This window comes from Neofelis nebulosa, chromosome 1 (genome assembly GCF_028018385.1).
Source record: "Neofelis nebulosa isolate mNeoNeb1 chromosome 1, mNeoNeb1.pri, whole genome shotgun sequence".
Lineage (NCBI taxonomy): Eukaryota > Metazoa > Chordata > Mammalia > Carnivora > Felidae > Neofelis > Neofelis nebulosa.
The window spans coordinates 49,138,761-49,158,503 of record NC_080782.1 but is presented as its reverse complement, the minus strand read 5'-3'; the positions used below and the strand labels follow the sequence as shown (position 1 = coordinate 49,158,503).

The 19,743-nt window shown below is 39.8% G+C and overlaps 1 protein-coding gene across 6 annotated transcripts in view; it reads left to right on the top strand.

Annotated features, from left to right (window-relative positions):
- The first annotated feature begins 2,970 nt into the window (after positions 1 to 2,970).
- Positions 2,971 to 19,743, top strand: part of TIMD4 (T cell immunoglobulin and mucin domain containing 4) — a 40,053-nt gene continuing 23,280 nt past the window's right edge. For 3 of the 6 annotated variants that reach the window (XM_058721232.1, XM_058721241.1, XM_058721272.1), the window contains exons 1-4: positions 10,714 to 10,819; positions 15,020 to 15,358; positions 17,916 to 18,143; positions 19,504 to 19,587. In XM_058721232.1, the coding sequence (XP_058577215.1) occupies positions 10,762 to 10,819; positions 15,020 to 15,358; positions 17,916 to 18,143; positions 19,504 to 19,587 (709 nt within the window). In that variant the 5' untranslated portion in view covers positions 10,714 to 10,761. Of the gene's footprint in view, positions 3,143 to 3,505; positions 3,600 to 10,713; positions 10,820 to 15,019; positions 15,359 to 17,915; positions 18,144 to 19,503; positions 19,588 to 19,743 lie in introns of those variants that run through there. The other 3 variants (XM_058721258.1, XM_058721267.1, XM_058721250.1) reach the window with 3 other exon arrangements.

Genomic DNA, 19,743 nt, shown 5'->3' with positions numbered 1-19,743 from the left:
TGAAGACTTTTTTCCATTGGATATTCTTTCCTGCTTTGTTGAAGATGAGTTGACCATATAGCTGTGGGTCAATTTCTGGGTTTTCCATTCTGCTCCATTGATCTATGTGTCTGTTTTTGTGCCAGAATCATACTGTCTTGAGGACTACCGCTTTGTAGTATAGCTTGAAACCTGGGATCATGATACCTCCAGTTTTGTTTTCACAAATGGATAACCAAATTTACCTTCACTTCTCAGTGTAGAATTATTACAATTTATTCTATCCTTCTCTTACAGATGATTTCTCAAAGATTACCAATGGTTTCTTAGTTTTAATCAAGTGGTCTTGTTTTCTGTTTAAATAAATAAGCATTTATTGGGTATATACTTTGATATATAGTATGATAGGAGGTAGTGGCATAAGAAGATTCTAGTACAGTCCCTGTGTTCTAGGAGATTTAATACCCAGTTAGAAAGTAAATATGGACATGGATAATCTTACTATGATGTTCTAATTACAGAGATAAGATGTACCCAGCTTACTACTGAAACTCAAGTGGGACCTTTGAATTCAGGAAGACTTTTTATAGACTATTCAGTCTGAATGCTGAGAGATGAATGAGGTAAGTAAAATTAAAGACAAGTGGTTCTCAATCCCGGCTGCACATTTGATGTTCAATATTAATGCCTCAGTCCCACCCAAGATCAATGAAATCAAAATGTCTGGGGGTAGAACCTGGGAATATTATTTAGAAGTTTCTCTTTTGATTTTAAGATGCAGCCAGATCTGAGTGCCACAGATCTAGACTGCTACAGGAACAAGAGCAAGGCTACAGCGGGGTAAATGGTAGCCATATGGCTAGTAAGCATCAGAGCCTCCTATCGTGGATTGCCTCACCTGAATGTTCTTACCCACTTCTCATTGCTGTTTCCACAGGACTGAGGTGATATTAGGATATGGTGCATTATTCTATGATTAAGCAAATAAACAATTTAGTGGATTAGAACAGTGAAATTTTGTTTTTGTTTTTGCTTGCTTTTATTGGGTGTCCTTGGGGGAGGGGTTCCTGCTTGATGTCATTCTCACTCAGGGACCCCCACTTGTGGAGCTTTCACTATTTGGAGCCAGTTTCTCTGTCAGGGGAAGGGAAAATAGTGAATTGTATGCCAATTCATAGAGACTTCCACCTATAAGTGACCCATGACACTCCTGCCCACAGGCACTGGCCAAATCAAGTCCTGTGGCCATATCTAACATCATGGGGGTGGGTGTGCTACTTCACCGTATGCCTGGAAGATAACTGGAATATCTATAAAAATATCACTAAGCTATATGAAATTAAATTGAACTCAACTGCCAAAGGCAGCCAGTTATATTTATCTGAGCTTCTACAATATAATGTGACCTGGAAATAGTTATTTCTTTATATTTGAGCCAACTAGGATATCCCCAGCGAAGTTGAATGATGTCCTTTTTTCATTCTTATATCTAATTCTTCCACTTTCAATTTCTTAACCTGTGTTTTGGCCTTACCAGAAAAAACAAGAGTTGGGTTTCCAAGATTTCAGCACTCTCCATATTATTCAGATGGAAACTTTCTTTCATCTTTAGAGGATAAAATCCATGTAACAATGACTTTTTGAACCAGTCAGAACATGTATCCACCCAGGCATCATTTCTCCTTTTCTATTTGTGAGGATGACTTTATAAGGCCAATTGACTCATGCCAGCTTCCTCCTATCTTTGTTTCCATAGCTTATAAATCAAAACAGTATATTCCTAATTCTTCATGATTTCAAAGAACTTGCCCATAAGTAGTCTCATTTAATCCCTAAACCAACTCTGTGGTGAAGAGATTATTCAATCCTATTTTAAAGATGAAGAAATTGAGGTTCAGAGAGGTGAGACAAGGTCTCATGGAGATTTCTGAAATATTTTCGTCTCCTGACAGCCTCTCTCGTCTTTTTTCTACTTTGTCATCAGTTTAGCCCTTTAATAAGTCAAAATATTCATTCATTCACTCAACAAGAACTAGTTATCTACTGGAAGCCTGGCATGGGGCCAGTTGCAGGGGATGTATATACATAGTCCCTTGTCCTAGAGGAGCGCTCTGTTGAAGAAGATGCTATCTGCTGTTCAACCAACAGCCTTTCCTTCTTTTAATTTCCTTCTTTAATTTTTTTCGCAGGAAACCAGTATATTCAATTTCTTGATTTCAGAGACCTTAGGTCCCTACCAAAAGCTTAGCAGATGGCCCTAATTGGTTGAAACCAGTCATAAATATGTAATAGGATAGATTTGAGTGTTGACTGGTGGTCTCGTTCTGGATAATAAGTTATAAGGGGAATTTGCTTAGAAGAGCATTCCTTTCCAAATAAAAGTCAAGGAATGATGATTTGAAAGCTACTATGACTCTCCTTTCCGTTTCCCAAAGATGAATTCGATGTTTGGAAGTATATTAACCCTTCCATGTCCTTGTTGTGACAAACAACATGGGCCTAAGTCCTTGAGATATTTTTGAATTCTTGGGTTGCCTACATCCAGACTTCTTGTTATGAGAGGAAAAACAAACACCTTAAATATTTAGGCTTCTGTTGATTGGAATTTCTGTTATGCACAGTTGAATGGATTCCCAGGTGATTCAATGGACTATTTTGGTGACCAACTAATACACAAATTCTTATTTGTATTACAGTTCTTAGTCTTTGCCTGTCTACCCCAGCCACTTCTGAGGGACTGTACCCCATCCATAGCTCCAATTTCCTAAATTACAAATGGAATGACTGAGTTCTGCACAGTGGACCCTTTCTCCTCATGGACAAGGATAATCCTAGGATAGCCAACTACCAATCTGCCTTTGAACTATAGCCTGGGCCTACCATAGAAAATGAGAACTTAAGGGACTGGAGTTCTCTTTCAAGAATTTGGAATTTAGAATTGAGATAATAAGTCAGTGAGCTCAGAGAGCTGAGTTGAGAGTTGAGCTGAAAGGATTTGGGGCTGGGTTGTATAATACATACCATGAGCAAGCTGAAATCATGAGGAAGTTGGTCATGGGGAGAGTTTCAGAGAGAGGCAGAGATACCTAAAAGAAGAGCAGAGAAAGTGATGCCTTGGAGATTCCTAACGGGGTATTGATTCCAGACCATGTGTGCTCTTGTCGTGAGTTACTTCTTCCTTGGGGCAATATTAGTGAACCTCTGTTCTTGTCCTCAAATAAGTTCTAACTAACATACTAGACAAGAAGAGCTGTATTTTAATCCCTTTTTCCTTGTAGTTCAAAAGATATATTTTTTATATTTGTTGGGATTATGTGTGAACAACACCCAGCACAGTGCTTAGCACATAGCCACAATTTAGTGAATATTAATTCCTTTTTATTTCTCTAACAACTAGGGCTGTACAGAAGTAGAACTGACTACTTGGAAGGAAGTATGAAAGCTGAGGTGTGACCACACATATCAAGCTTTAGAATGATGAGTAAATTAGTGATCTTTTCTTTACTTGCCTTTTTTCCCCCCCAAGATTTCAAGATTCCATAGATCTGCATGTCTCTGACTGAATCAGCTTTGACAAGCAAACCAGTCTATTTTCTTTGCCTTATATCAGTCCCCACAAGGTAATGGGTTAAAATGAATGGCTATACCTAAGGCATATGCCCACCCTAATCATATGCCAGACTGGATCCATATAGATTAAAAAAGGGTTGGTTCCACAAAGGAAGGGATGTTGAACAGGCAACAACAAGATATATCCACTACAATAGGTCATTCTGTCTTTTGTGTTCTTCTAACTCTACCTGCATAATAACTACTTGAATAATAACTAATATTTTGGGGGGTTCACTATCTGCATGGTACTCTGCTAAATGCTTTCCATAGGCCATCTCATTTAGTGCTCATAGCAATCCAAGATATAGGTACTACCATCTCTATTTTATAGAAGGTTAATTGAGCACAGAGACATTGAGTAAATTGTTCATAGCCATACAGCTAGTATGTGGTCAAGATGGAACCCAGGCAGTTCGATTTCCCATCCCATAGAAAATAAAGAAGTTGATGCAGGGGTCATAGAGTGAGAGGGAGCTTGCTAAATAGGCTCCCATGGTTGACAATGAGCAAGAGATGCTGTCCTTCTACCTCAATAAAAGAACTCAGAAAATATCCTTTCCCAGGTTGAAGTCATTTCCTGACCTAACAGAATATGTAGTCATAAACTGCCAAAGCTGGAGGAGATTTAGAGATGTGACAACTTAGTTCTAGGCACATTTTAATGAAAATGCTCCCGTTTGTGGAATTCTTTCTTTTATAGGTTTTACTAACAGGCTCAGTAATCACCACAAAAGATGGATTCCTCTTGGCCCTCAGACAGTGCCCTCCTTCATGTGGCTGATCAGGTCTTTTATGATCTGCCCTTGGCCTGTGTCCCCGTCCCCTCATTTGCACTTCTTCCCTCCTGATTTGAGGTCCATCCATAGAGAAATTTACACACACACACCAATCATAATCCTCAGATCACTACATTGCCTCAGTGTTAGTCTACACATAGCCCTGTTTTATTTTATCTGTTCATTTACTTTTTTTTTTTTTTTTTTGGTCAGAGCATTTAAGTTTTACATTTACTTTTAAATACTATGATAAAGATCTGTGAAGCTTAAATTCTTCAGTTAGTCTAAAATGCTTTGCTGTTATAGTCACTGAGCTTTTACATGTTCTTTGTCCTGCTGGAAATTCTTTTCTATGCTGCCCCAATCCTCTCCAATATCCTTGAGGTCTATATTTAAAAAGTGTTCTTGACTCTCTTTTTCCATCTTCAAGACTGGGCTAGGAATCTTTTCTCAACATTCCCTTGCTATTCTGTCCTTTCCTTATCACACCGTGCTATATTGTCTATTAACTTGCTTGTCTGCCAGTAGGAGGCACAAGCTTGTGAACTTATTGAGGATAAGAGTGGCTGGTCTCATACTGCTGTCTCAGTGTTTAGCACAGTACATGGCACATAGCATGAATTCCATATATAGTCCAAAGGTTGGTGAACTCTTTCTGTTAAGACCAGATGGTAAATATTTTTAGCTTTGTGGGCAATACAGTATCTGTTGCATTTACTCAACTCTGCCATTGTAGCATGAAAACAGCCATAAACAATATGTAAACATATGGGCATGGCAGTGTTGCAATATAACTTTATTTACAAAGATGGGTGGTGGGTGGGATCTGGTCAATGGACAATAGTTTTCTGACCTCTTCTATAACTGATGAAGAAATGAACAAATAAAAATGAATGAGTGGGATTACATTTAACTTCATTTACCATAAAGGAAGTATTGTTTATCACAAAGAACTCTTTATTAGAAAACATGGATTCTATTTTCTTCATATCACTTAACAGTCTTTTATCTTTTGGCTTCCAACAGCCTTATCTTTAAATAGTAATTTAAATAATACCTCCTCTGCTTAAAATTTGAAACTGTCATATTCTTAAGAGTAGGATCTATGCCTTATTTGTCTTTATCCCCAGAACCTAGCAGAATTCCACATGCCAAAAGTAAATAGATTGACAAGCCACTTGCTGAATGATTGAAAGGTCAGGGTGAAAGCAGGTATTTGGTGAAGCACGTAGTTGAGCCAGATAATTGTGTAAACTCTTATGATTGGAAAAACCTTAGCCATCCATCTGAATTACCATGATATAGAAGTTCTTCTAGATTTAAGAACATAGGTCTTTTGATTCCAAATGACTGAAGACCCCACACAAACGGGCTTTATTTCAAAAGGACATTTGTTGGCACATTGACATGTCTTGTTTCAGAGGTTCAAACCTTGTCAAGGACCTAGGATTCTCTATTTCTCTACTTGCCTTCTGCCTAATTGGTTCTCTCATCAGGCAGGCTTCACCCATTAGTGGCATAATGGATAACTTTGGATCCAGGCCCATATCCTTATAGCTGAAAAATCAGTGGAAAATAGGGAACTAGAACTCAAAAATTCTAGTAAATGTGTCAAGGTTGTGTATCCTTGGCTTTATTCAGATCAATTGTTCATCCTTGATCCAAACACCATGGCCATGAATGAAATCAGTACCATCTAAACTGCACTGACTAAAAATGAGGGAGGACCGGCTCTCCAGGTGCAAACCTCCATATGTAGAGGAAGGTGGTAAAGACATGAATTACCTAAAACTGCTATGGCCCTCTCTGAAGAATAATATACTTTAATACAGTAATACAAATTGAGCATCCAATATTAGGATGAAGACCGTCTAGGGACCCTAACTTAGGAAGAGAGGATAACCAAGCTTAGCCTCTCGTTCCAGTGTGTGACCCCTTACAGATACTAAATTATTATTAAAATTCGCATTTCTAAAATAAAAGCATATGTGCATTCAAAATGCTTTATTTTAGAATAGCCTTAGGTTTACAGAAAAATGATGAAGATTGTACAGATAGTTCCCATACACCCCACACTTAGTTTCCCCTATTATTAACATTTTATATTATGGTAATGGTATACTTGTAACAGTTAATAAGCCAATATTAATACTATTAATACTATTGACCAAAGTCCAAAATTTTCTTAATTTTCACCTAAAGGCCTTTTTCTCTTCCAGGAGCCTATTTAGGATACCACATTACATTTAGTTGTCATGTCTCCTGAGGTTCCTATTGGCTGTAACATTTTTTCAGATTTTCCCTTGGTTTTTTAATGACCTTGGCAGGTTTTTTAAGATTTTTAAAATTTATTTTGAAAGAGAAAGAGAGAGAAAGAGAGAGAGCATGCACTGGAAAGAGTAGGGAAGGGATGGAGAAAGAGGGGGAGTAACAGAATCCCAAGCAGGCTCTGTGCTATCAACTCAGAGCCCAACACGTGGCTCAGTCTCACAAACTGTGAGATCATGATCTGAGCTGAAATCAAGAGTTGGATGCTTAAATGACTGAGCCACCCAGGAGCCCCATGACATTGGACATTTTGACAAGTATTTGTCAAATATTTTGTAGAATCTGCCTCAGTTTGGCTGTGTTTGATGGTTTTTCTCATAATTGTACTGGGATGATGTTTCTTGGGAAGAAGAATTTACCACATGGGTAAAGTACCATTTATACCACATCATGTCAAGGGTGCAAACCATCAACATGACTTGTCTCTGTTGATGCTGGCCTTGATCACCTGCAAGAGGTAGTGTTTGCCAGATCTCTCCACTGTAAAGTTAGTTGTTCTTACTGTCTTTACTGGAAGTTTGGGAAGGAAGTCACTGTGTTCAGCCTACAATTAAGGATAGGAGTTATGTTCTACCTTTCCTTTGAGGAAGAAGTAACTACATAAATTATTTGGAATGTTTTTGGACAGAAGATTTGTCTCTCCTTCCGCGCTTATTTATTGATTTGATCACTGTATCAGTATCAACATTTATTTTATACTTTGGGCTATAATCCAGTTCTAGTTTATTTTGTTGCTTGGGTTGTTCCTGCTTTGGTCATTGGTAGCTTTTTTGGTTGCCTCCTGTGTCCATTTAACAATCACATCATTGTGGATTTTACTTTTTATTTACTTTTTGAGCACTTTCAGACTTTCTAGCACAAGATGCTCCAGACTCATTTTAAGTATTTCCTGCCCCAGTCCTAGAACCAGAAATTTCTCCAAGGAGCCTGGTTCCTTTTATTGGCGAGTGGTATTTAGAAACTAAGATCTAGATGTGAGATGTGCTCAATATACACATTTTTTAAAGTAAAATTATTATAAAAGGCTTATAACTAAAAAAACAGCCAATACCTTTCCTATTCCTTCCCATAAAATGTAAACTCTTTTGAGTTTTTTTCTTCTGTTTTTTTTCCTTCCATATTACTAATAATGTGCTTTTACTGTTACTGTTTGATTGACCATTTTGATTACTGTCTATTGACCTCCTGAAGGGTGAGTACCCCCATTCCCCTTCCTCTCTACCCATCTTCCCAATGTACTCCTATCACAATTTTGTGTTAAACTAGTAGCTAGAGTTTACATTATCATGACTGTACAACTATCTTTCCAATTGAGCAAATGTACTGTAATTTCATATTCTTTCATGTACAATATTTAGTGTTTCCTGATTGTAATAATTGTCTATTGTTTTCCTTTTCTTAATTTCCCAAGTGTTTATCAAAATTCATCTTAAATGATTCAAGCCCTTTCTATCAAAGACCAACTTGATCTATTTTCAAAATACCTAAATGCATGAGATAATCTATCAGTTACGCTCACCACTACCACCGCTAGCCTTACTCCTCTGTCCTTCCGCTCCAGCCTGGTTTGCTTGTTGTGGTAACAAGTCTGCAAAGATGCTTCCCCTTCACCTCCAATGAACTTCCTGCTATTCGCACCCTTGTATTGTTCCTTCTACTTGAATCCAGGATGGCCTTCTATTTTTTTTAAATGTTTATTTATTTGATAGAGAGTGCATGTGAGTGGAGGAGCAGGGGAGGGGTAGGGATAGAGAGAGAGAATCCCAACCAGATTCTGCACTTTCAGCACAGGGCCCTACGCAGGGCTCAATCTCACATTATGACCTGAGCTGAAATCAAGAGTTGGATGCCTAACCAACCAAGCCACCCAGGTGCCCCTGGGATGGCCTTCTTCTTGACCAATAGAATGCAGTGGAAATAATACTGAATCACATGTCAGTTTAGGTCATAACCTTTGCCCGTTCTTCCTGAGTCTGTTGGAATGCTCACTTTTTTTTTTAAATGTTTTTATTTATTTTTGAGACAGAGAGAGACAGAGCATGAATGGGGGAGGGTCAGAGAGAGGGAAACACAGAATCTGAAGCAAGCTCCAGGCTCTGAGCTGTCAGCACAGAGCCTGACATGGGGCTCGAACTCACGGAGTGTGAGATCATGACCTGAGCTGAAGTCAAACACTCAACCGACTGAGCCACCCAGGAGCCCTGAGGAATGCTCACTTTTGAGAAAACCATATACTATGTAAGAAACTCATTTACTTTGAGACTGCTATACTGAAGGAAGCCCAAGATGCCTTGTGGAAAGGCCATGTGGAGGCACAGGGGTACCTGTCCAGCCACTAGGTATTCTAGTCATCCCATCAATTTCCTAGACATGTGAGTACAAAGTCATCTTGGGTGTTGTCTTTGAATCTTTTTCATATTGAATATTTTCCCCAAATGTCTCTGATCCTTAGTTGCCTATTCATATTTAAAAGACACACTAAAAACTAATTAGGAATGCTGCATACATGAGTGAGGCTCATGAACTGGTAGCTTTATTGAAGGGGAATTGTGTTGGTATTAACGGGGAGCACCTAAATATGAATATCTGTAAGTGTTTTATTAGGGCTATCCAATTTGTCTGGAGACTAACTCTCCCAGCTTCCTAGGAAGAGGACCCCACAGTTCAGTGGGTAGTCAGTGGGAACATTTTCTCTGAATCCTTCTATTTTCATCCCTTCCCCCTGTTTTACTAGATTCTCTGAGTGCAGAGACTCATCCAGTATTGTATTTTCACCAATACTTTTACTATGAGCAATGTTGAAGGTCTGAGACTCATTTGGCTGGTTACAATCAAATGAGGATTTTTTTCTTAAATCTAGAGCATTTGTGCTTCCTTAAATTCCCTCTCTGGAGCTGGGTATAATTTGGCCGGCCACTGGTATGGTGTGTCTCATAGCTGTGGTTCCCTAAGGACCACAGGTTGAAGGAGGGTGTCATGATCAAGAGCATGGATTTGGGATCAGGGACACTTGGGCTTGAGTCATGTTTTCACCTTCTTGACTGTCAATGTCATTTATGTAGCTCCCTTAAGCCTCCATTCCCTCACCTGTTAAATGGGAAAAAATACCTATTTCTTAGTGTTGTGAGAATTAAATAATACATCTGTATCATGTAGTAGAGTGCCTGGAATATAACTAAACATTCATTAACCAATGATGATGACCTAAATCTATGTTAGAAAACATATCTGTTTGATTTGATTCCTCCTCTAACTGGTTCTGTGGTCTTGGATAGATCACTGAAGCTATAGAGTCCAGAGGGCTATCATCTCACCCAAGCCTTATAGTCTGGTTCATGAGCTATCTTTTATGCTCTTCATCATTAGGTGATGAAGACATCACTAAAAACTCATAGAATTGGGTCTTGACCTTGGGGTTGTTTGTTACCTGAGCATGTCCTGTAATGGCCACGGTATGCTTCCTCTATTGAATTCTTCTTTCCTTGTCTAGTAAATTCTAATAGTGATTTTGTCTTATGTGATGGTTGATTGCTTTTGTTTGTCAGTTATCAGAGTAAAGGGGCCAAAGTTCCAGGTGATGGAGAACCAGGTGAACCAGGTAAAGGGAGCAGAGCCCATTTCCAGTCTAACTTTCCTTTGGCCCCTATGAGGAGTCCATGTTTAAATAGCAGCCAATGAGGTGAGTTCATTGCATTTTACTGCAAGCTGCGCAGGAGTGGGAAGGACTGTAGCTCATTCACAGCTTACACATGCACATACACACAAGCACATGCATGGATGCTACCACACAGGGTAGGAAATCCTTTGATACGTATGGACAAAGGAATACAGGTGCAACCTCACTATCAGTCCACACATTTCCACATACACTGGTGGTCAGGAGAAAGAGCTCAGCACATTTTATCATACATCTCTTGAGGGAGACTATTCAGGAGGGAGGAAAGGGAAGGTTATGAGGCAGAAAGAGAAATGAAACTAAAAGGTCCTGCCCTGTCAGCACTAACCAGAGTATAAGAAATGGGCTTTGGACAGACAGACTGACTCCTGGGGCCTGCCAACAGTCAAAATGTCCAAAGGGCCTCTTATTCTCTGGCTGCTGATTGAACTTGGGCGGCTTTCTCTGAGTAAGTGTTCTGAATCCTTCCATGCAGGAGTCCCTGGAGAGCTTGGCATCCTGTGATAGATTTCCACAGCCGATCAGGCCTCAGTAGAGCAGAAGCCTGCTTCATTCTTGATTCCTTCCAGATTTTTTTCTTTGGAGGGTCTCTGCCTTTCTAGTTACATAGGGTTTTATTCTGAGACTGGTTTTAGAGTTTTACAGTGGGCTAATTTGTATTCAAATCAGAAATGACAACTTAAGAAGAAACACAAAATAAAGGGTCAGATGAAATGGGGAAAAGAAATTTCCTCTGCAGGTGTTATTAGCATAGTTGGAGCCACGGGAATTCTTCTGCAGAGCTCTTATTATAATTTGTATTTTTCTCTTTATTTTCAGGAGTTTTGGTTTGCTTTTTGTTTGTCTTCTTTTGCTGGGTATGACGCTTCATCCCTCACCAGAAGGTGAGGTTTGTTGTGTCCAAGTTTTGGGTGATGCAAGTGTACACACTCATTCTGGGCCAGTTTAGACTTCTGTGTCCTGGCAGCCTTGGGCAAAATGCTCCTCACTGAGCTGCAGTGGTCTCAGTCACTAGTCATTAACAATGGAAACATGTCTAAATTGCTCTGGCTCTTCTATGTATGAAATGAGGCAGCCAGATAAGACCAGTTTGAACAATGCATGATTCTAGAACTAGACAGTATCTAATATCCCTAGCAGTTTTCAAAGTTAGTAGCTATTTGCAAATGATCTCTCAAATGTGCTGCCCGCAAAAGCACTTCCATTCCAAGGAAAACAGATGTGTTCTCTCTACCCTTCAAACCTTTGCCATGCTGTTTTTCATCCTGCCTTTCTTTTCTCGGTAACTACATGCATTATCAGGTCTCCACCCAAGTCAGGCTTTTCCTGAGCACTCTGAGCCTCTGGACGGGGTGAGGTGTTTCTGCTATGAATTCCTATCTTCCATGAAGTCATCCATCAGAGAACTTGTCACCCTGTAGTAATTGATCATTTAACTGCCTCTCTTCCTAGATACTCTGTAGGAATTAATGGAATGAAGGCAATCCCTGTCACTTTCTTTATCAGTGTTTTCAGTGGTCTCTATCTTGTCCTGAGTAGTTGAGGTGTGGAGGTTTACGTTGTGTTGAAGGTTGCTGGAGTCTATGTTCCTGCTCCTGGCTGGACACTGATGGGGTAGGCTTCTCCAATCCTATGTGAAGGAAGCAGCACCTAGAGAACTGTCTTTTGTTCATTTTTCATTTGTACCTTTTCTAAAATGACCAATTTAGAAGAGAGTGATTGCTCAGAATCAGCAAGGATCAATCAGGACTGGATATGCTCTTAAAAGATGCAGAATGAAACCCTTTCCTCAGTAAATAGTGAAAATGAGACCCTGACTGGGGAAGGGGCCTTTCCTGAGGTCACCACCTGGAGAAGGAACAAAGCTGGCAACAGAACCTAGGTTGTACCTATCGTCCTAGGTAATTCCCAAAAAGGGAATTTGATTATCAGTGATTCTTCTGCTCCAAGATACTTTCGTACCAGCAGGGAATAGCTTCTTGTCCTATTTCTAAATTCTGAAATGCTTGGTTACTTGTACTAATACTTTATTAATTTCATGTGGCATTTGATACTTCATTGCATATAAACCTCCGAAATACTTCTGAAGCAAGTATTATATATCCCCTTTGCTTTCAATGATAATGAGGTCAGGATTATTGTGGCTTTCCCCCAAGAACACAAAAGCAGTAACTAGCAGAATGAAGTTTACACTGTAGCCTAATGGGTGTTTTTCTGCCACACCAAATTACCTGCTTTCTTTTTTTAAATATTAATTTTTAATCCAGTCAGTAATACAGAAACACCCCAGGTGAAAAAAATAACAGCATCATAAAGCTAAAATCCCTTTGAATACTCCCTCCTTCTCCAGTTCCTTTCCTCTGATGGCAAAGGTGACTGGAACAGTGAGTTGGGTGTATATCCCACCAGACACTTTTCTATGCATATACCTTCATATGTCTGTGCCCACAGACAAAAAAAAAAAAAATACAAACTGTTTTATTTGTTTTATAAGATGTTTTTGTATTTTATGTGTTGTTTTGAATTTGTCCTTTTCATACATTAATAAGGCTTGGAGTTTTCATGTCAACTGATAAAGATTTACTTCTAATAACCTTGGAATGATTGCATGGAATGAATGATTCATTATGTTTCCAGGGAATGCATATGCCATAGTTTTGCTGTTCCCCACATACAATGTTCACTTCATTCACATATATATGAAAGCTGCACCAAACTTTTGCAAACAAATTTCCCTGTGCACATGTCTTTTTGTAGGGTAAATAACAAAGCACGGAATTGCTAAGGCTTAGCTAGGATACATGCATGCTCAATATTAATGGAAACTGCCAAATTGCCTCACAGTGTGACTATACCAATTAAACTCCCATTTCATTCCAGTGTACTCCAATAGTCTATGTCATTTCCTGAGTCCCTGTCTGGCCAACTTTGATATTATTGGCATTCTAAATTTTTGCCAGTCTTACAGATGAAATTTACTGGCTTCTTGTATTTCTTTATCTATGCCTGTTATGTCTTCTGTCAATTTTTATATTGGGTGTTTTCTTACTGAGTAGTAGGATGCCTCTTTCTATAGTATGATACTGGAAAAACAAACTGTTTAATCTCCAGCAGAAATAATTCCTGCATATATTTTGAATTAATTTTCCAAACATTCATAGGAATAAGCTCATATTGAGAAAGTTACTAGTTTTAGGTGCATATGTTCTGTTAGTAATAGAGCTGAAGGTGATGACAATGAATTTCTTATGTATTTATTTTTCCTTGTTTCATGGTAGGCTAAATGGACTTCTAGAGCATTTATGGTCACTGAAACATTCCTACTACAATGAAATGAATAAACTGTGATTTCAGGGTCTGAAATTTCAGGGCGTGTCTGAATTTGGTTTGTGCTTACCTTATTTTAGAGAGGGTTATGGGGATATTCCTGATACCTGGGTCAGAGAGGAACCTGGTACTCTTGGCCATGTGCTATACAACTTAGTCCAATGGGCCAAAAAAGTCAGTGAATGTAGAGTCTCACAGGAAGGTACCTTGGAGAAAACAAAGCAGGACCTAGGTACCCTAGAGAAAGCAGGTGGAGTCCTGATGATCTGGAGCTTCAGCCTGTCTTAAGTAGCATTTTTTGGGAGTGGAGGGTTAGAACCAGCAATCATTAGAACAATTGCTGATGCTCAATTAACCCAGTGGGCTTAACATTTGCAGCAGTGAAAATGTTTCCCAGATTCTTAGAGATGGAAGTAATCTTAGAAGAGCTTGTCCACTGGTCCTCAAATCCTGGGTGACTAGCAAGTGATATCAGAATGACCTGGAGAATTTCCATGGGCCTTGGCCTCAAACATTCTGATTCAGGGTTGGACAATAAAATTTGCACTCTCAATACCTTCCCCAGGTCATGCTGATGAGCAGGCAAAGCTAGGAAATAGGACTGCTTCATTTCAGAAATAGCGATACCTTCCATCTCACACAACTAATATGGTAAAACTAACCCTTGGCATTTTTGTATGTCATAGGTGCCATTCTTTCTAATTCTTGTGGTTCTTTCCAGTTTTAACATTAAAAAAGTGTTCAAACTCCACCTAACTTCATGTTCTCTAACAACAAATAAATGGTCCAAGCAATCAATTTCTAGATCCAGTACTGAAAGGAGAGAAGGACAATGGAACGTAGTTCAACAGCCTATCTTACTGCCACAGCATTCTTTGGGTTTGAAAATGGAGGGAGTCCCAAGCAGTCAGGTCAGCAGTACATGGCCACTGCTTATTGAGGATACACTGGGTAGAGTGCTAGTTCTGGCTGTGTTTACATGAGTTAGTGGAATTAGATTAAAGAGTTGGATTTTTCATTGGAAAAGTTTTTGGCTTATTGGAATGGTACTCAAGAACAGAGTTTTTAAATCAGCAAAAAGGGCTTGTTATGGAGATGAGTTCAGACCATGAGGTGGGTCAGCTATCTGCAACTGGGGGACAAAAGGGTGTGGAGTTAGGGACTCAGCAGTGGCTAAGGGCACATCAGAATTTAGGCTAAAAAAATATACATAATGACTCTTCTCATCTTCCTGGAAGCATCTAGCTGCACAAACATCATGCAGTATATTTGAGAGATTTTAGTACTGCACAGCCTTAATTTTTCTCATTTTTGCTCACAGTTCCAGCTGCACCAGAGACTGTGAGAGGGTTTTTGGGTCAGTCAGTGACCTTGCCCTGTAAGTACTCATCCTGGTCTGAAAACAGCAACAGCATGTGCTGGGGCAAGGGCCCGTGTCCCAAATCCAAGTGCAACAATGAGCTTCTCCACACTGATGGGATGACGGTGTTGTCCAGGAAGTCATCAAAATATGAACTTCAGGGCAATATCCGACAAGGCAATGTCTCCTTGACCATCTTGAACACCAACGAAGGTGACAACAGTGTATACTGCTGCCGCATAGAGGTCCCTGGCTGGTTCAATGACGTGAAAAAGAACATTCGCCTGCAGCTGAGGAGAGGTGTGTACATGAAGGGGCTTGTGTCTGTGGAAGGATAGATTCAACAGTTAATGGGGAATGGATGTACTGGGTGGTGTTGGGGAGGCTATAGGTGCTTAAGCACGAGTGGGCAGATTAATTTTAAGATGTGTTGCTATGACTAGAGGAGGCACAGTATGGAGCAAATACCCATAGGGGCCAAGAAGACCACAGAAATAAATGGGTGGGGGGTGCATGGGAAGGGAACCAGTGAATTGGAGGGTCAGTCTGCAAAAGACATCTGCTTCTTATTACGAGATTGTTGCTTTGTGCACAGTGTTTTCAGATTTTGCAATTTTTACGTGTATGACATTGATTTTTATATGTTGGCAAAGTTTTTAAAAAAATACCATATAAATTAAATAAAATGTGTCCATGGGTCAGCTTCAGCCCATAAGCCAAAGTTTGCAACTTCCAGCAAAGGGGAAAGGGCATGAGACTTGGAGACAATCACAGCAGTTTTCAGGTGGCCTTTCCGTCTGTTACTGTCAGTTGCTTTTGATGAAACTGGAATATGGTGGGATTCTTAAAGATTTGAGCTGCATAGAAGGCAGCCTCTGGTTGAATTATGCTAACAGTAATCACCTTTCCTGCTTGTTGGGAATGGTGTCTCTCAGAGTAAGCTCTATGTTCAAACTGCATCAAAGATGGAGGGTTATCGGGGCACCTCAGTGGCTCAGTCAGCTGAAAGTCCAACTCTTGGTTTTGGCTCAGGTCATGATCTCATGGTTTTGTGAGTTCAAACCCTACATCAGCTCTGCACTGCCAGGATGGAGCCTGCTTGGGATTCTCTCTCTCTCTCTCTCTGCCCCTCCCCCACTCACGCTCTCTCCGTCTCTCTCAAAATAAATAAATAAACTTAAAAAAAAAAGATGGGGGATTCTTGTGCTTTGTTCCTGACTGGGTAGGCATCTTGGAAGGCAGGATCATATGCTTATAGCCACATGTCTAACAGAATTCTCAAGTGACACCAACGTACTCTAAAATTTGGGAACGACTTATGTGGATGCTTCTTATTTCAGAACTTTCATATACTTTAGTATATTTTTCTTTAAAAGCGACTTTGTGGGGCGCCTGGGTGGCGCAGTCGGTTAAGCGTCCGACTTCAGCCAGGTCACGATCTCGTGGTCCGTGAGTTCGAGCCCCGCGTCAGGCTCTGGGCTGATGGCTCGGAGCCTGGAGCCTGTTTCCGATTCTGTGTCTCCCTCTCTCTCTGCCCCTCCCCCGTTCATGCTCTGTCTCTCTCTGTCCCCAAAATAAATAAAAAACGTTGAAAAAAAATTTAAAAAAAAAATAAAAGAGACTTTGTGATAGAAAAGGTATTTTTCTGATTTACTGAAGTTTTATTAAAGTTAAATGAGGCTAATCCAAGTCTTCTATTTTCAAGCCTGATATAGCCAGCTATTATTTTATAAAATACTTGTTGAACTCAATATCTATGGGTCATTTCTAAGCTCACTGAAATCTGTTAGAGTTAATCAAAATTTGGCATATTTAAGAGATGGTAGCATATGTAGAATAACTGTGGCTGATGAACCCAAACTCAAATGTTAGGGGGTGAGTGGTGTCGGCATGAACTTGTCGTTAATATATGAAAGAGACTACATTCTCATCCCATGTTGAACACCTTGGATTCATTTTTATTACAGATTTTAATTTTATTTCATTGTGGAAAGAACACCTATGGTGAGTTCTGCTCACTTAACAAATTTTCAAGTATACAACTTATTGTTAACTTTAGGTATGAGTTATACAACAGAACTTGAGCTTCTTCATCTTGCTTGACTAAAATTTCATGTTTGGGCTCACTTTTGATGCAATTGTTCATTTGCTCACTTATGCAATCTTTTTGGAATATCTACCATGTGCCCAACATTGTGGTAGGTATTAGATTTGTAGCAGAGAACAAAATAAATAGCAGATTTTCCCTTATGGAGCTTACAGTCTGGTGGGAGAAGCAGGTGTTAAACCATAATCATAAAATAAAAGTGAAGGTAAAGTATAGAGTGCAAAACCCAGAAACCTAATTGTTTGCAGAATATGTGTGACCTCGTTACAACAGTGTCCTTTTAGCTGAGACATGAGGGTTCAGTAGGAGTCAGCCTAATGAAGAGAGAGGCTCGGAAGCAACAGGTACAAAGTCCCCCCAGTGTGAGGTCACTGTTTAGAGAGGTGAAGAAAAGCCAGTGGGCTGGAGACAAGTGAGAAGAGTAAAGTGGAGACCTGAGATTGTAAAGAAAGAGCCAGATCAAGTGGAATTTTTGTGGGCCAACTTTGGGGTTGGGTCCTTTATCTCAAGGGCAAGGAGGACCCAGTAAAATCTTTTAAGCAGGGGACCAACATAATTATTTGTCATTTTAAAAGATTGTTCTAGCCAATGTGTAAAAAGCATATCAGAAAGGTCAAGAGTAGGGGCAAGAAACCCAACTTTCATGGGCATTCCAGTGGTCCAGGTCAGTGGACCAGGTGAGGGCAGCAGAAACAGAGAAATGGACAGATCCCACATATATTTGTACAATGTATCTTATATCGGTTACAGCTCCAACCACCAAGCGCCCAACAACCACTACTGCCATGACGACAACCATAGCTGTGCTTCCAACAACAGTTGTGACTACACCTGAACTCACAACCAGAACACCACTTCAGACTACCCTCACAGCTGTGGCAACCACATGCCCCCCAACAATATCAACCTTTCTTCCTGAAGCAACCCTAGTTCTTGAGACCACTGAGCCTTCAATGGGAGCACCCACCTTCACTACAGGTACATGGTACATTTGGCCATTCTTTCCCTTCTGCTGGTCAGATGTATCTTGGGTCCCTTGCAACAGGGTTCTTTTACTGAATGGGGCAGTTCAGAGACTTGCCCTTGTGTGTGTGCATTCTGGTTTGCTAGGGTTGTCATAACAAATGCCACAGAGTGGGGGGCTTAAACAACAGAAATTTATTTTCTCATAATTCTGGAGGCTAGAAGTATGAGACAAAGGTGTCAGTATGACTGATTTCTTGGCTTATAAATGGCTACCTTCTTTCTGTGTCTTCACATGGTCTTCCCTCTGTGTCTCTGTCCTAATCTTATCTTCTCATAAGGACACCAGTCATATTGAATTAGGGTCCATCCATATAACTTCATTTTACTTAATTATTTCTTTCTCCAAATAAGGGCACAATTTCCTGTATTGGGGGTTAGAATTTCAACATATGAATTTTTGGGAATATAGTTCAGTTTATAACTGTATGTATGTGTGTGTGTGTGAGTGAGGATGTGGTTTCATCAATCTGTTCCTTTTCTTTGTTTTATGGTTTCCTTTTTTGCCCCCTATTTTTTCTGTTTTTTGAAAGTCAGATTTTTTGTTCTCCAGTTGACCTTCCAGGAATCTTAGAGATATTTATGCAACAGCTAGGATATGTCACCTGGGGTCAGACCCCAGTTTTATTCTTCCAGGGGTTAAGTCTCTGCCTTGGCATTAGAGATTGGTTGAGGAAAGGCCTCCAGATGCCTTAAAATATCCCTTGATGATGAACTAGTTCTACCTTTGTTTCTTCCTTCCTCTTTCCTTTCCTTCTTCTCTCAATCCCTTCCTCCCTCCCTTCCATTCTTTTCTTTTTCTTTCCTTCCTTCCCCCCCCCCCCAAGTCGTTTTTGATCCTCCATCTTGGACCCTCACTGACTTACTAGCTTCATTACTTACAGGGCTTATCAAAGTGCCCACCATGTTTCAACCTCTGATACCAAGGTAATGCTATTGGAAACTCATTAAGAGATAGTGTGAAGGCTTTCTTAGCTGTCTCAGCTGCCTCAGTAAGGCCTGGATAATTTAAATAGCTTTATAATATTGAATCAGATAATTCTGTTATACTCTGGGTTGTCACCTAAAGTTCATGAACCATAAACCAGCCAATTTTTGTATGTATTTTTAATGGTTTTTGGTGTTTAAAATAATCACCTTAAACTATGACATTTGTAGTTTTCTTGATCCTAAAAAATTACTTGCAATCCTTGAAGAAAACCTGAAATATATAAAAAGGCTCAAAGACAAGTATAAAAATAGCCCTGGATCCCACCACTCGGCACAAACACTTATTTTTGCAGCTCTCTTTTATCAAACTTTTTTTATATTCCAGAATCAGAAAGTTTCTTTCTCTCCAGTGACTCTGAGAGAAGAACCGAGGTGACCTCTGGAAACATTGCCTTGCTTACATCCAGAGGTATGAGGACACTTTCTTTCTCTTTCTTTTCCTCATTTCTTAGGTTGAGGAGAGTAAAATGCTATTGAATGAGATAACTGAAGATGAATTTTGGGTCCTGTGTGCCATGAACCCTATCTAGGACAAATTCGACCACATTTGTGGTTCATTCATTCT